Source organism: Pavona decussata, unplaced genomic scaffold (assembly GCF_977016875.1).
Source record: "Pavona decussata unplaced genomic scaffold, jaPavDecu1.1 SCAFFOLD_51, whole genome shotgun sequence".
Classification (NCBI taxonomy): Eukaryota; Metazoa; Cnidaria; class Anthozoa; order Scleractinia; family Agariciidae; genus Pavona; species Pavona decussata.
The window spans coordinates 6,057,501-6,075,004 of NW_028145473.1; the positions used below are offsets into that span (position 1 = coordinate 6,057,501).

Consider the following 17,504-nt stretch of genomic DNA (forward strand, 5'->3'; position numbering starts at 1 on the left):
CCCTGTAGCAGTCCTATGTTTGTCTTTCTTTGTTATTTTTACCCGGTATTAAGCGGCCACCCTTGAATGGAAACTAAGCCATATGTTATTTTATGCGGTATTTTATTGTGTTTAAAATGCGATCCTGCATCAGTATAAAGTAATAACATGAACAGAGCTACTGTAAGCTGATACTCGGCCGTTTAATATAGTTAACGCTTTTCAGATGTCCGCAATGTGCTGAAGTACAGTACCATATCACGAACGCTAAAAAAAAGTTTGTTTTGAATATGCTTCACTCTTTAGCAAGAAATTCCTCTTTAATTAACTTGTTCTTCAGCCATGTGACATTGAACATTGAGCGTAACAACTATGAAATGACGGAATGAGATATTTTGTTGTGAACTGTATGTCATAGAAATAAGCACTGTATACCGTAGGAGAGTAGAGGACAATTTATTGTATGGTACTTTTACACAATGTTACGTATATTATACCGTTAAGTTACAAGTTGGCACTGAACTTTGTTTAAAGCATTGATCACTTGAAAGAGTGTTGATTATCCTATTCATTCCTTGCATGAAGTGTTTTTGCATGATACGCCATTAAAATCAACATTAGACCACGCCCAGTGAGTATTTTTAGTGATCCTGTATTAAGCGGCCACCTGTATTAAGCGGCCAGTTCTCAAGTCCCGAGGGTGGCCGTTATATACAGGTTCGACTGTATACGGATATATGGGAAGGGACAGACAGACGGAAAGAGGAGGGAACATAAGGCCGAAACCACTAAGGCCATTGAAAGATTAACTGAATAATCAGACAAATACCACATGGATGCGTATATGCCAGCCAAAATGAACAAACCACATGACCGAAAGCTGATCTAGCCCCATAACCGAAATATCAGCATAAGAAGCCAATTGCACGGTTGTAATTAGTTTGAAAATGGGCTATTAGTGTGTACCTTTTATTAAAGTTTAATTTTCAGTCCTCTGTCCATATAGACATTGGATATGACCGCACGATCGAAAGAACAGCACCAATTGCCGATTTCACGGTTGTTTTTCGCGATTGAGGGCTTCTTCGTAATGTTTTCTTACAGCTTTTAAATGGTTAAATTTTATTCTTTATAACGTGCTTATGCCCATGGATAGCAAAAAGAACTGGGCAAGCGGAGGAACAACTGAACAAACCAGAACCGCAAACGAACGAACAGACGGAAGCCCGAGCGAACGAACATCCAAACGGGCGAACGGATGGCCGAATGATCGAGTTAACGAACAAACGGTCCACCGAGCGCCCGCCAGTAATAACGAACGAACGAAAAACCGAGTGAACGAACCCGCGAAACGAGATGAACAGCTGAACGACCGAGTGGACAGCTCTTTTGTTTACAGTCACACAGAGTCAAAGGTGTTTATATGGATCGATTTTCTGATATTTAAATGTAACCTTAAAAACACTTATCTTTTCAGAACAAGTGAGAAGCGACGAGCTTTCGTTCTTATTACTTAATGTTAAGCATAAGTAATTATTAAAAATCCTACGCACGTATTTTAGTGAGCTCACCGAAAAGATAATTATGAAACAGCATAGAGTGACCAAAGCAAAATAAAGCTTCGTCTGCTCAGAAAGTCTGTCAATCTCGTCAGGGGCACAGTGAACAGGCTCAAAACACGCCAAACAACGAAAAACACGAAGGAAATATGTAAACGTCTTAGCGAGGAAGAAAATTTTGAATAAATTCAGGGTGAATCTCTCTACCACACGTTTCAAACTGCAGCACCACAGCTGGCCCTACGTGCTTGAGCTGACATGTATCATTCTATGCAGTTTCAGCAAATTATAAACTTATATTTCTTTGTACCTGAGTGTCCGGCGTCCGCAGAAGAAGAGGTCTTATTTTGCATTATTACAGCTGGCTGGAATAAGTCTTCTAGTAGATGAAACAACTTGGAAATGTAAAATGTTGAAACACGGAGCCGAAGAACGGCATATTAACAGCTCACCTTTGAAACTTCTTTGTGTTCTTTGTGTGCCAGATCGGTGGAGAAAGATGAAGTCTCTCTCTATAGCATTGCAAAAAACAAGATGCCTATACTGGCATTTACGCAAGATGCATTTATTCCAACTGTATGCTTCGCAGATTTATAAAACTACCCTTGCTAATGGAATAGTTTGAGTCACGACGATCGCGTTACGTTGTTTCCCTTGTGTTACGCGACTCAGACTATCACCGGAAGTTTCTGAAATTCCATTACGATAACGTAAGCTTCTCAATGACCTCTTTTCAGTCTTGCATCGTGGTCTAAGACTATCAAACAAAGCACGATTCCTTCGCCAGGAACTCTCCAATTTCCACCGTTTTAAATGTCGAGTACATCTGAGAAATTATTCTTTCGATTTACCGTTTCAAAATGGTGGAATTTCCGTTTCAAAACGGCACACTTGAGTCCACAACATGTTAACAATATGACGCCACAATTTAATCAGGTTTTAAAATGAATAAATCAAATGATGCTTTGACGTCGCGCAGCTAGGGATGAGTGGGTCCCCCTCCCTCGCGATATAAGCGACAAGAATGGATTTTGATTGGCCTGCTTTTGTTGAAGACAATCACAACAATACATCCTGAGTAGGAGAGGGGAGAGTTTAATGAACAAGATACCTATTCTGGGATTTACGCGAGATGGATTTATTCCAACTGTATGCTTCGCAGATTTATAAAACTATCCTTGCTAATGGAATAGTTTGAGTCACGACGATCGCGTTACGTTGTTTCCCTTGTGTTACGCGACTCAAGGTTTCACCGGAAATATCTGAAATTCCATTATGATAACGTAAGCTTCTCAATGACCTCTTTTCAGTCTCGCATCGTGGTCTAAGACTGTCAAACAAAGCACGATTCCTTCGCCAGGAACTCTCCAATTTCGACCGTTTTAAATGTCGAGTGCTTCTTAGAAGTTATTCTTTCGATTTACCGCTTCAAAATGGTGAAATTTCCGATTTAAAACGGCATACTTGAGCGCACAACACGTTAACATGGCGACACAAATTTAATCCGGTTTTAATGAACAAATCAATTGAAATGATGCTTTGACGTCACACAGGAAGGGATGAGTGGGTCCCCTCCCTCGCGATATAAGCGACAAGAATGGATGTTGATTGGTCTGCTTTTGTTGAAGACAATCAGAACAATACATTCCGACTAGGAGAGGGGTGAGTTTAATGAATAAATTAATATACACATTTGTGGCTACAAGGAAGAAAAAGAAATCGACCCGTTTTTAGACAAGTTATGCCCCTCAGGGCATCCCGCATAATAAATTAATATACAGATTTGTGGCTACGACGAAGAAAAAGAAATCGTTTCGATTTTAGACACGGTATGCCCCTCAGGGCATCCCGCATAAAAAGAAATCGACCCGTTTTTAGACACGGTATGGCCCTTCAGGGCATCCCGCGTAAAAAGATACCCGACCCAAACCTAGACATGGCCTGCCCTGCGGGCATTCCGTGTAAAAAAAGATACCCGAATCAAACCTAGACACGGCCTGCCCTGCGGGCATTCCGTGTAATAAACAGCCTGAGGGCAACAAATTACAGTTTAGAGTGAATTATTCTTTTGTCTTCTGGCGTGATTCTTTCCGAGAAAGCTTCCGACAGTAAGTATAAAGCCTTTTCTTTCAAAGTTAATTGAATTGCAATTTCATTCAATAACACAAAACCCTTTCACACACTTTTCCGTCACAATGGCCGGGAGAAGGTGTACCTTACGAAAATGTTGGTGGAGTGATGTCTCTGGGTACCTCAAACCATAATATTGACACATTTGCCATCCTTCATCAGACCTAATACCTTGTTTATGACGCTTAGCCTTATTACATTAATTCTTAACGACTACTTTAAATCATTTCTGTCCAGCCCTGTAAATATCCGGACTTGAACAATGATGACGGAAAACGCTTGCAAAAGTTTGCGTTTGGTAGAATGCGTAGAACACTTGAATGTGGCCTTCACGACGATCATACCGGAAATTGCGATCTTGGGCCCGAGTTTAAACTGGTAACAGCTTCAATTCTTTTCTTGACTGGGGGAAGGGGGGAGTAGGCGGCGGATTCTGCCTGCTGCGACTTTGAACCTGAATAACTTTTTAAGTATTTGAGCAAACACCCTGCAACGTCAGGACTTTTTCATAAATTTATCTGGAAAAAATTTGATGTGGTCTGTTAGGGTTGATTGACCTTGATGTTACCATGGCAACCAATTTTTGATAGGCAGTTTTTTTTCAAATAAATAGAAGTTCACTTTAAAAAAAAATGAAAAAAAAAATCACTGTTCTTCCAGTAACGTTTATGTTTTTAGCGCACATTAGCGTTCCCTTATTGTTCTTGATTACTTTTCTTTTAATTTCGGTGCCTTCCCTAAGTTATGAAAATTCAGAAATCCAGGATGGTGGATCTAAGATGGCAGCCTTTTTGTCAATCTTTAGCAGGTCATATGACATCATCATTTCACGTTGCGTTCCTCAAAGGAGACATATTTGGTCATATTTGGACGTTCTATCTATCCTCCAAGTCTCACTGTCTTAGCTTCGGTGTGTGCGAAGTTCTGGGGGTGGAGAGAGGAGTTGCATCCCGGTACCAGAGTAATACGATGTCTGAGAGTGTAAATCGTGAATTTCAAGACGTTGCAGATCGTTGCCGCAATTTTGTGGCAGACAAGAGAGAACCCCCCCCCCCCCTTTCCGCACGCCCTCTGGAAAAAAGTCGAGCACAGAAGCAAAGCGCAAAACAGCAGAAAAAGACATTTGGCCGAAGAATCTTCCTCGCATAATCGTCTAACCTGACGGATTTCTTAAGTTAATTAACAATCATTTGCCCAGACGGCCACTCCGCTCGATCGAAATTAACGGGGGACTTAACCTAAATTTGATTGAAATTTGGAGAGGTTTTAAGAGGAGAGAGAAGAAAGAAAATAATTTTTGGAACACTAACAGACAGTTGATACCCATGCAAGAGTACCCCAGGTTGCCAGTGGACTAACTTGGTGTCCGTCTATTAATTATTAACCACAAATTCCAACTTTAAAACTGCACTAATTCTTCAATATTCGACAATCCTAAATTCCTTTTCGAAAACGTTGTTACGATCTCTGTGTATTCCATTCAGTTTTAGAGCAAACACATCTAAAGATGTTTGAAGGACAAGTCAAAAGTAACCGGAAGTCAGGTCTCCGTGGCGCATCGGTCATTTTGTGATTATAAGCAACTTTCGGTATGAAGTCAAGTAGCGTAACGGAAGAGTAACAAAACAATATCACGCTCTCTCAGTCATCACTTAATTAGCTCAATCATGAAAAAAAAAAACTGAAAAAAAAAAAAAACTGCAAGGCGTACAATGGGAATAAGTTACACCGCTTAAGCCCTTATTGCTTTCTTTTCTTTATATAGGAGTGTTACTGAGTACATATACTATCTAGTACATAAAGTAAAATGTGATAAAATCTGCAAGTTTCTTATCAGTCAAGGTTGTTTGTATGTTGCTGTTGTTACTGTTTAGTTTTAACTTAAAAACATCAAACGACGGGAGTTTCCGTCTTTACAGATTGACGCCAAGAAAACACTGGAGTCCATTAATTGAGAAAATTCTGTAAATTTCCTCCCCATGTTGCTGAATTGAAAACTAACGACACCGTTAGCTATTTTAACAACCTTTTCAATTCATAACGCAAGTTAAATCTACTTTCGGTCCGCGTCAAATTTCCACCAGTTTTCTAATGGAAAGGTCTTTTTCTCCACAAAGGTTCCAAGTACCATAAGAATACCAGATATGGCCTCCTCAAACGAATATACCAATGAACAGCTAAACTATTTCAGAATTTGCCATGTAACCACTAATATACTAGCTGAGGGTCTGAGGACGATTTTTAAACAGGAATGGGACAAACAGTACAAAGTAACAATGGGAGAATGGAAAGATGATCCTAAGAATGGACTGGACTTTTACAACGGGGAGTCTCTTCGAAACCAAAGAAAGAATGCACATCTCCTGGCCACCATGAAGAATGGAGATAGAGCTGAATGGGATTGTACAATGCTGTTTTACGCCATTCTTTACTCTGATTGTGTTGGGCATGGTATTAACGCAACAGTCAAGACAACTGTAGATGATCTAAGAAAATTTAGGAACGAAGCATTTGCTCACTCACTCCGAGACAATCTCTCCGATGCAGACTTTAACAAAACCATCACCAACGTTTGCGGTGCTTTTCAAGTGCTTGGTCTCGACACTGTAAAAATTCAAGACATAAAAAATCAGACGACTTTTCCTACGGAAGAGTTAAGAGATGTGGTGAAAGAAGTTGATAACCTTAAACAGCAACTTCAAGATAAGGAAGATCAGCGACAGGTCCTAGAAGATCAACGACAGGTCCTCGAAGATCAGCGGCAGGTCCTGGAAGATCAGCTGCAGAAAGAAATTACCTCTTTTTGTATTCTTCCACCGAAGCCTTCACACGACATCGGAACTCGCGATCGTGATGTAGCTGAAATAGCAAAACAGCTTAGGGAGCTAAAAGAAGCCAATGAAAGCAGTCTAACCTATCTATACATCTCGGGGAATCCTGGAAGTGGCAAATCGCAGCTTGCAAGACTTCTCGCTAAACGATTCTTTGATGAAGGTAAAGAAATGCCATGTGGTACGCCATTTGTTATGACTCTGAATGCCGCAAGTACAGATTCACTTCTGGAGTCGTATGCTTTCTTTGCTCGTCAATTAAGGTGTCCGGAATATTCAATTATACACATCCTCAACTCCAAGAATTCGAAAATTGAAGATAAGATAGCTGATCTTAAGATGCTTATTTCCACAAAAATTGGCTTGTACACGTCTTGGCTACTGGTGGTTGACAATGTCACCAGCGTATCGTCTGTGCATGTCCATCTTCCAGACTCTGGCAATGAGGCGTGGGGAAAAGGTCAGTTGTTGATTACAACACAAGACACCGCGTCTATCCCTTTACCAAGCTCGTGCATCAATCACATCCCAGTAAGCAAGGGTATGGATCACGACGATGCCATCTCTTTATTTTCCTTGCTTTCTGGCCTTCCCAACAGCGAGCAGGAAAACGAAGTTGCACAAGCATTGGACTACCAACCTCTTGCTTTAGCAAGCGCTGCAACCTTTGTCAAACAGGCTCGACAAAACAAAGCATCATCACATTTCGGATGGAAAGAATATCTAAAGGTATTAGAAAAAGGTCAACGGAGAATTACTGAGGAAAGTCTCGCCGAAACAAACCTTAGCTACCCTAACTCCATGACCGCAGCCATAGCTTTAGCCGTTGAAAAGGAGATCACTTCCAACAAAGCTGCGAATCACTTATTCTCTTTACTTTCAATTTGTGCACCCAAACCATTAAGCCTGGATATTGGAATTAATTACATAAAAACCGTAGATGAAAATAGCAAAGATCTAGAAAAAGAATTGATTGGCATGAGACTAAAGAGATGCTCATTACTGCTATTTGATGAAGACGAAAATGGTTGCTTCATTCGTGTACACCAGGTTGTACATGATGCTATCAAATCTGCAACGAAAGACAACCCAGAGGATAATAACATTGAAATCATGAATAGCGCTATTAAATCATTCGACCAGTTTATCAACACTATCCCACAAGAAAGCTACACGGCATTAGACACTCTACATGTCGTCCCTCATTTGAGAAACTTACTTTTTGTGATTGATGATGTGTTTTCAAAAGAAAACTCATTTCAACTCCATGACCAATATATTTCAAGCAATTTTTATCAAGGAATCTTCGAAGCATTTGGCATTATATGTCGAGAGAACTGTGAATTTAATGTAGCAAAAATGTACCACGAATATGCACTCGCCCTTAAGCTGGAAAAACCAGAAAGTGCCGAAGTTGCAAGGAATTACAATAACTTAGGTTTAATTCACCAAGACTTAGGCGACCTTGAGCAGGCCAAGGAGTATCATCAACGTGCTCTAACCATTAGACTTGAGAAGCTTGGTGCCGAACATATTGATGTTGCAGCGAGTTACAATAACTTAGGTTTAATTCACCGACGGTTAGGCGACCTTGAGCAGGCCAAGGAGTATCATCAACGTGCTCTAACCATTAAACTTGAGAAGCTTGGTGCCGAACATATTGATGTTGCAGCGAGTTACAATAACTTAGGTGAAGTTCACCGAGGGTTAGGTGACCTTGAGCAGTCCAAGGAGTTTCATCAACGTGCTCTAACCATTAGACTTGAGAAGCTTGGTGCCGTACATATTGATGTTGCAGCGAGTTACAATAACTTAGGTATACTTCACCAAGATTTAGGCGACCTTGAGCAGGCCAAGGAGTATCATCAACCTGCTCTAACCATTAAACTTGAGAAGCTTGGTGCCGAACATATTGATGTTGCAACGAGTTACAATAACTTAGGTGAAGTTCACCGAGGGTTAGGTGACCTTGAGCAGTCCAAGGAGTGTCATCAACGTGCTCTAACCATTAGACTTGAGAAGCTTGGTGCCGTACATATTGATGTTGTATCGAGTTACAATAACTTAGGTATACTTCACCAAAACTTAGGCGACCTTGAGCAGGCCATGGAGTATCATCAACGCGCTCTAACCATTAGACTTGAGAAGCTTGGTGCCGAACATATTGATGTTGCAGCAAGTTACAATAACTTAGGAGAAGTTCACCGAGGGTTAGGTGACCTTGAGCAGTCCAAGGAGTGTCATCAACGTGCTCTAACCATTAGACTTGAGAAGCTTGGTGCCGTACATATTGATGTTGTATCGAGTTACAATAACTTAGGTATACTTCACCAAGACTTAGGCGACCTTGAGCAGGCCATGGAGTATCATCAACGCGCTCTAACCATTAGACTTGAGAAGCTTGGTGCCGAACATATTGATGTTGCAGCAAGTTACAATAACTTAGGTGAAGTTCACCGAGGGTTAGGTGACCTTGAGCAGTCCAAGGAGTGTCATCAACGTGCTCTAACCATTAAACTTGAGAAGCTTAGTGCCGAACATATTGATGTTGCAGCGAGTTACAATAACTTAGGTTTGATTCACCGACGGTTAGGCGACCTTGAGCAGGCCAAGGAGTATCATCAACGTGCTCTAACCATTAAACTTGAGAAGCTTGGTGCCGAACATATTAATGTTGCAGCGAGTTACAATAACTTAGGTGAAGTTCACCGAGGGTTAGGTGACCTTGAGCAGTCCAAGGAGTTTCATCAACGTGCTCTAACCATTAGACTTGAGAAGCTTGGTGCCGTACATATTGATGTTGTATCGAGTTACAATAACTTAGGTATACTTCACCAAGACTTAGGCGACCTTGAGCAGGCCATGGAGTATCATCAACGCGCTCTAACCATTAGACTTGAGAAGCTTGGTGCCGAACATATTGATGTTGCAGCGAGTTACAATAACTTAGGTGAAGTTCACCGAGGGTTAGGTGACCTTGAGCAGTCCAAGGAGTGTCATCAACGTGCTCTAACCATTAGACTTGAGAAGCTTGGTGCCGTACATATTGATGTTGCAGCGAGTTACAATAACTTAGGTATACTTCACCAAGACTTAGGCGACCTTGAGCAGGCCATGGAGTATCATCAACGCGCTCTAACCATTAGACTTGAGAAGCTTGGTGCCGAACATATTGATGTTGCAGCGAGTTACAATAACTTAGGTGAAGTTCACCGAGGGTTAGGTGACCTTGAGCAGTCCAAGGAGTGTCATCAACGTGCTCTAACCATTAAACTTGAGAAGCTTAGTGCCGAACATATTGATGTTGCATCGAGTTACAATAACTTAGGTGAAGTTCACCGAGGGTTAGGTGACCTTGAGCAGGCCAAGGAGTATCATCAACGTGCTCTAACCATTAAACTTGAGAAGCTTGGTGCCGAACATATTAATGTTGCAGCGAGTTACAATAACTTAGGTATAATTCACCGACGGTTAGGCGACCTTGAGCAGGCCATGGAGTATCATCAACGTGCTCTAACCATTAGACTTGAGAAGCTTGGTGCCGAACATATTGATGTTGCAGGGAGTTACAATAACTTAGGTTTAATTCACCGACAGTTAGGCGACCTTGAGCAGGCCATGGAGTATCATCAACGCGCTCTAACCATTAAACTTGAGAAGCTTGGTGCCGAACATATTGATGTTGCATCGAGTTACAATAACTTAGGTTTAATTCACCGACAGTTAGGCGACCTTGAGCAGGCCAAAGAGTATCATCAACGTGCCCTAACCATTAGACTTGAGAAGCTTGGTGCCGAACATATTCTTGCTGCAAGGAGTTACTATAATTTACGTTTAATTGAGCGAGACTTAAGCGACATTGAGCAGGCCAAAGGACTGGGGTGCTCTATCTATTAGACTTGAGAAACTGTGCACCGAACATATTCAATGACTTAAAGGTACTTAGGTTTAATTCACAAAGACAAGGGTGACCTTGAGGAGGTGAAAGAGTATCATCAACGTCCTCCAAGCTAAAACAAGGACTTAGGTAAAGTAAAATTCACGAACACTTAGGTCCCCATGCCTAACTTGCATGAGTTCCAAGTTGACTGTCGCAATACCCAGGACTTTTGCCTAAATAGGCCTTTCGCAGTAGCTGGATAAGAGATCAATTTTCCGTGAACACGAAAGTAATCTAACACTGATAAATATAACTTTGTCAGTTTTTTTCATAAGACCCTTTTTTATAAGAACGTTAAGCCTGAGATTAACTAAATTGAAGTACATACTAATAACATTACTCAGGCTGGGAGTTCAGTAACAATGCGACTACTGTGACCGGGTAACTTCAACAAAACTGGCCAATCAGATTGCAGGACAAGAACAATGAATTTCAACCAAAGCCGATTGAACCAATCACGAGTAGACGGAAAACAACAGCTAAAACCCAAAATTGTGGAAGTATTCACTGTTCCTATCGTAATATAATGTGATCTGATTGGCCAGTTTTAAGTGACCCCGGTAATAGTAGTCGTACTGTGAAAGACATTTTATTTTGAGCAAATGTTTTTAAAACGAACTGTATAAATACGGATAAAATAATACATATAATATCATGGGTGGCAAATTACTTCTTAATTTTGGCGCGAAATTTCAGCGTTAATATATAATTTCACATGCGAAATAACAAAATTGCTATGGCATCGTTTGCGTTTTATCAAATTTCTAATAATTTCCCTTTCAATTTTGACAAAACGCGCGTGAAATTATTTCATGATTTCACTCGTCACCATTTACCATTTGATTACATATACTAAAACGTTTTTTTCTATATTGTCCAGTTAACCCAAATAGTAGGTGTCTTTGTCACTTCCACCTAGATTTATTTTGTAGGCATTCAAACTGGCCGAAAAACACAGCTAATAGTAGAAAATTTATTTGAATAACAAGGCCTAGTCATCTCCGGTAACGAGAAGGCCACAAAATATTTATAAATTGTAAATTTTGGTACATTTCTTCGCAATCTTCGGCCCAACGACAACGTGAAATGTTGAATTCAAGATTTTATAAAGAACGTGAGCACATAGCGGTGAATGTCTCAATATCTGCGTTAACTTGAACGCCATTCCTACCAGTTCTGTTTCTGGATAGTTCGACCAGAATGTACGAGTTGAACAAATTGGGACAATCACCAAGTGATGCAATTAACGAGACCTTATATTTTCAAGTTGTGTTTACGTTGCCGTCGTAATTACTCAGGGAGCGTTCGATTGACCCTATTCTTGAACAGGATTTACATAGAATGACAAAAAAATCCCTTACGAGACTTTTTTAGAGTTACTGAAGTACAAAATCGCTCTAAAATTATCTTGTATCAACAAAAGTTTGCAGAAATAATAATTTCATGAAAGTAAGTTATTCAGTTACATCTTCCCAAATTTACTCAAAATAGCAATTTAACAGCTATTCCGCTTATTCTTATTCCGGAATACAGTCAACGAAGCGCAACCTTAATTAAAGTCCCTTATTTCTATGAAGAATGCCGTTATCTCGTGAAATTTCACATCAAGTCGAGCGAGGAAGTGGAAAGGAAGCACAAGACTGCTCCAAAACTTTGTACAGCCAACCTAAGAGCGATTTTCTGGTTTTCGACATAAAAGACGTTTATATCAGAAGCTGAAAACATTCATGCATTTTAATGCAAATAAAGCGAAGCTCTGTCAACTATCTCATGAAGAAACTTTAAGAATTTTGTGAAAAGAAAACAGGCAGACAAAGATGAAGATTCCCTCCCTCGTTTACTTTCATTTTGTTTCTGGTTAAACTTTTTCCCATTCTTCACTTAGCAACCTACATGCGATTAAGAACATATGGCCAAAAGGCGTCCGAGAGAGCTTAACCCTTTAAGCCCTGACAGTGATCAGTAACAAATTTCTCCTTGTAATATCAATGCTTTTTCAACCACCGAGCTTATGAGAATTAAGGATATGATAACCCAAGGTAAATTGATTTGAGATTTTCATAACTTTTCCCCAGCACTTTTATAAGAAAAGTATGGGGACAAGATAGGAGAATTTGGTCTTTAATAGTAGGGGTTAAATGCTTATGCGACATTCTACGAGCAGCATTGGATGTCACACTATAGCTGTCTGTACAGCGATCGAATGGAGTCCAAGTTATTTGTTGTTAGTCTACAAACAGTCCCTGTTGTAGTCCGAGTTTAAAATGTTAGTGAATGTAATAAACCTAGGAAACAACAAACAGTAAAAGAAACAGGTCAGGCATAAGTTGTTTTTCACATTTTATTGCACGAGATGATTAAAATTGTAAACAGGACTTCGAGTCCTGCCTGTGGTATTTATGCCTGAGTGAAAGAGTTAGCTGCTCAACCCCTTCAATGTATGTTTTGCGCGGTTTAAACCTATGCGGAGAGAGCAGACCTTAGCAAGTGCTCTTGGTATCCAAAATGAAATTTGGGGGTAACCATGCATTTTTAAGAGATAATGCAGCTTCAATTTCGAAAAAATTTGCCATATATTGCTTTGTATTTTACTGCATTTTAGAATAATTTTTTCTATATTATCTCTCAAAAAATTCCCCGTTACCCCCAATTTTCTTTCTGGATTTCAGTAGCCCGTACTAAGATCTGCTTTTACTACATAGTCATAAACTGTGCAAAAATACTTCTGTATCAGAAGGCACCATCCTTAATTGAGAGTAAAAATGTGCTAGAAGAGTTAGTGCTTAAAGGGAACCTCCACTCTGACAACAAATTGATGTTAAATTGTAGGCCTAAATGCCTTAATTCGAAATTGAATTTTGAAAAGTGGAAAGACCATTCAAGTGAGCTAAAAATTACATTTGATTATCGTCGCTTTTAATTTCCCGGGCCCTGCTATTTTGGATATTATGACGTCATACGGTTGCCGCTATTGTTATTTAGCATAACTTCTTTTGTGTGAATCAATTCGTCATGAAGTCCAACATGGCGGCGCCCGGAAAATTTGAAAGCGAAAATAGGCGATAATCATATCCTGTTTTGTCCGACACGGAAATAATATTTTCATGTTTTCCAACGAATTTGAAATATGATTGTATTTTCAACAATTTAACGTTACTTTATGCCGAGAGTGAAGGTTCCCTTAAAGTCAGCTGATTAAAGTGTAGACATTTGGGAGTCAATTGTCTACATCAAACACAACAAAGTCAATGAAATAACGTGTCCGGTTAACAAAAAGTTAAATTTCATTATGATACAAAAAAGCAGAAAGCTAGAAGCTGTTTCACACCTTATTAAATCACTGCGAAAACAACTGTACCCGTTCAGATAGGTATACAAAAACACTGGTCAAGATTTGAAACCTGGACTTGGAATGAGCTTAACAAGGGAAAGTTTCTAAAAAGCTGTTTGTAAAATATCCAATAACGAACAACGCAATATAAAACATAGTGCTAGGTAGCTTCCAAGCTAGTTAGACGTTATTTTTATACTTAGGACTTTGTTCCGCACCAACTTGGATAACATATTCAAGGTTGGTTCTGGGATGTGGTGCGATGATTCAAGTAACCTTCCACAAAGATATTGCATGAGATTACAGCTAATAATCCATCGTTGTTGAGATGACAACTTGTACCAGCATCTGAATCATCCTTTTTCATTTTGAATCTGGAAAAAGGAGGCCTGGTGACAAAAAACAACGCAAAAAACGACTTAGCCGAAACAAGAATGATGATATTAAACAATTGCGCACTGGGAATAAAAACACGCAATCAGTGCAATATGTGTTTGGATCACATGTACATTTAGTTAAACTTGAAAAACGGCGGCCCAATTTTCTTCAGGTTTATCTCAGTGTGACATATAGTGTTCAGATATTGTATTTATTTGTTATGTGACCGTGATTTCATCTATAAATGAATTTTGCGGTAGGAGTTCGTAATTAACGAAGATTCAAACGATGACCCAAAATAACGTGACCCAGTCCCTTTACGTACAAACCCTTAATCCGACCGCTCCTTTCAAACAGCCAACCTTCTATCGTCCTTTAGTTAATAATTGGTTCACGCGTCGGCTGTGCGTTTATCGAGACATGAAGCACGTGGGAAGTTTGGAAAGCACGAATGATGCGTAACAGCAACTCTAGCTTCTTGAGTGCTCTCCAAACTTCCCGCGTGCTTCATATCTCGATGAACGCACAGCTGACGTTTAAACCAATTGTTTTATAACATTTTTGAGGCGGTAGTTTAAATGTTGAGAAATTTGTTCGCTGACGTTATCAGTGTGCACAATGGGAATATGAAGCACGCACGCGCAATTGAATTTGATTGCACGAATTTACTAGCTATGTTATAATGGTTGTTTTCAAACAGTTCCACCCGTTTCGTAACCAGACGTCTCTCTCGGTATGCAAAACAGCGCGCAAAGGAAAGTGCGCGTTTTTCACGTTCCCATGGTGGCTAGCGCTCATTTAAGTGCAAAGAGACTGTGGAGAAGGCCTGGGTTCCACTGTATGAATGATGCGATCAGATTTATAAGGTTTAATGGGCCCTTTGCAGCTAACGGTCACACGGTACAAAATACACCATGCTGGAGAGAAAGCTACCCACTGGGACATCCAAAACAAAGAAAATTCAAGTTTGACTGGATGAAGTCACTTTGTTTTGGATGTCCCAATATGCAACTTGCTCTCCAACGTGGTGAATTTTGTACCATGTGACCATTAGCTGTACGCAGGAGCCCATGACCCTGAGAGTACAACTCCTATATATTCGTGTAACAGCGTTTTTACAGACCTATTTATTTTTAGATTGAAGTTCCCACAAATTCAGTTTCCCAAGGGAGCCTTACTAACCAGTCTCAAGCTTTGCATAATTCTCATGTGAAACGGAATTTAAATTTTCGTGGGAAATAGTATTCTCATGCGTATCTAAAAATATACTGGCCCGTTCGAAGGGTTTCAACATTTGCTTCAAAATAAGTTCAACACAGTTGTTGAACAAAATGAATGAAGCGTTTGAACAGGTCGTTCAACACTGTTGAAAGCGTAAAAAAATGTTGAAGGTGTGTTGAATCAAATTTAAATTGGTTTAAACTTTCATTCAACATCGATTCAACATTTTTTCTTTGTTCCTGAAAATGTTGAATGGCGTTGAAACCGTTTGAATACTCCGTTCATCCAACATTTGCCCAACATTCGTTCAACTTTTGTTGAACGAATGTTGGGAAAATGTTGAAACCGTTTAAACGGGCCTTAAGAGGCCAGACAAAGGAAATACCTTGAGTGTGGTGAACATGTGACCTTGTTCTCCTATGTGCACGTGACTGTCCACCATGTCATCAATGAAATGAATCTCTGATCCCAGATGAGGGATTCTACATCAGCAGCAAATAAGAAAATGAAATGTGAATAATGTGGCAATCCCAGACATACTAATTATTTCACCTTCTTTCATCATGATAATAAGATCGCTAAAAGCTACCTCCTGCCAGTTGGGCGCCAAAGCTGCCATTTACACAAGCACTCATATAAAGTACCTGAGTCCTCAACAAATTACCACCAATTTTCCTTTTTCCCCAAAACAATAAGGAAATGGAACACCTTGTCACTAGGTCGGATTCTGTTTTTTATAATAAACAGTTTTATAAACTGGAAAAATCGATCTTGAAGTAGATGTTATTTCTTAAAATTATTGTAATGACTGCTGACAACATGTAAGAATCTTTTGAACAGAAGGAGACATGTATATGGAAAGAAAAATCAAGGCAACACAGCTATGTTTTAATATTGAGCCATTTAACCATGAAATTGCTAAGTTCATAAGCCAGCAAGGTATACAACACAGAGTTGGCTGTGAGACAATGTAAGACAAGACGAATTGGTTTAACAAGCTTGGGAATGAAGCGCTGTCAGGGATCTTGAGCAACAAAAACGTTAACACAAAGCAAATTTCTGTCCGTGGCCTCACCTAGAGTAATCTGTATAGCAATGCACTAGAGTAATGTAGAGTACAGTAGTGTTGTCGTAACACAAGCGTTTAAAAAGCTACAGGGTGGAGAGGGTGGAGGAGTTGGGTTGAATGACCGCCTGCTTTGAATGAGTCTCTCTTGTACAGACCCCAACGAAACAGTGCTCCTAACACTACTCAAGCGCCTGTTTTACAGGCTATGCCTGATTGGGGTGAAAACACATCAAACGAAAAAGCAGGACTTCCAGTAGCAACTCTTAACGGTCAAACTTTTGATTGCGTAAGGTGCTAAAGGCCGGCAGACGGAAACAGAATTGTATAATACTGAGCACATTGATTGGTCACAGGTCAATTGTGCAGTTCCAGAAAAAAAAAACATACCCACCTCAGGAAGGTCATTGGAAAACCCTAGGGGGAGGGGGGTCTTAGAAACCAAAATTTTACAAGAAAAGTATGAAGCTAAACTGAATTTTCTTGGGGGGGGCGGGGGAGTGCAAAAACCTTCCATAGAGGAGTATGGATATTTTCTGGAACTGCACATTAATCAAACTTGTAAATACCTTGCTCTGATGACCACAAACTGAAAGACTGGGAACAAATCGTCAAGAGAGACTAGCTTCTTCTCTCCTTGCCAGAATGAACTGACTTCCTAAAGAAGCAAGCAAAGAAACCTTCAGAACTGTCTTTAATGCTCGAAACTTTGTGTAACCATAAAAAACGTTTCTACAAACAAAACCTACCTCGTTTATTTTCTCAAAAGTAGTTTTAAGAACTTCAAGCTTCTCCATCGGACTAAACTTTGTGCTGCAAGAATATAATAACATCATCAGTACCACTGCTGATGAGAACAAAAAGACTTCCAGTACAAAATGCTGTTCTACATATTGTTTATTTTATTTCTTGCAAAGTAAATTCTTTAATTTGTTGTTGAGGTTTATTTAAATTCCCAGTATTATGATTATGAACTTGGTTGCTAACATGGCATTAAAGAAATTTGTAATAAGGTGTACAGCATTGTCCGCTCAAAGCAAGCGGGTTGCTTCTAAGAGTTGTTCATTCA

General features: G+C 39.8%; 4 protein-coding genes across 11 annotated transcripts in view; 3 read left to right on the forward strand and 1 right to left on the reverse strand.

Annotated features, from left to right (window-relative positions):
- Positions 1–13,268, forward strand: part of LOC146481248 (uncharacterized) — a 115,875-nt gene extending 102,607 nt beyond the window's left edge. The window contains exon 4 of the mRNA XM_085109025.1: positions 12,729–13,268. The gene's annotated coding sequence lies outside the window, so the exon portion shown is untranslated. The remainder of the gene's footprint in view (positions 1–12,728) is intronic.
- LOC146481252 (alsin-like) overlaps positions 1–17,504 on the reverse strand; it is a 93,191-nt gene that overhangs the window by 41,034 nt on the left and 34,653 nt on the right. The window contains exons 19-22 of one of the 5 annotated variants that reach the window (XM_085108905.1): positions 17,185–17,248; positions 17,005–17,093; positions 15,755–15,851; positions 13,701–14,159 (exon numbers count right to left, since the gene is read on the reverse strand). In XM_085108905.1, the coding sequence (XP_084965031.1) occupies positions 14,124–14,159; positions 15,755–15,851; positions 17,005–17,093; positions 17,185–17,248 (286 nt within the window). In that variant the 3' untranslated portion in view covers positions 13,701–14,123. Of the gene's footprint in view, positions 1–12,303; positions 14,160–15,754; positions 15,852–17,004; positions 17,094–17,184; positions 17,249–17,504 lie in introns of those variants that run through there. The other 4 variants (XR_014864552.1, XM_085108906.1, XR_014864553.1 and 1 more) reach the window with 4 other exon arrangements.
- The window catches only part of LOC146481255 (uncharacterized), a 116,193-nt gene that overhangs the window by 11,505 nt on the left and 87,184 nt on the right, over positions 1–17,504 (forward strand). Inside the window, exons 2-3 of one of the 4 annotated variants that reach the window (XM_085108890.1) lie at positions 5,811–6,391; positions 6,434–9,701. In XM_085108890.1, coding sequence (XP_084965016.1) covers positions 5,811–6,391; positions 6,434–9,701 — 3,849 coding nt within the window. Of the gene's footprint in view, positions 1–5,191; positions 5,213–5,785; positions 9,702–17,504 lie in introns of those variants that run through there. The other 3 variants (XM_085108889.1, XM_085108887.1, XM_085108888.1) reach the window with 3 other exon arrangements.
- Positions 9,707–10,701, forward strand: LOC146481258 (uncharacterized; the record flags this gene model as incomplete). Its single annotated transcript, XM_085108985.1, has 1 exon — positions 9,707–10,701. A coding segment is annotated over one exon (690 nt), but the record flags the coding sequence as incomplete, so codon positions are not given.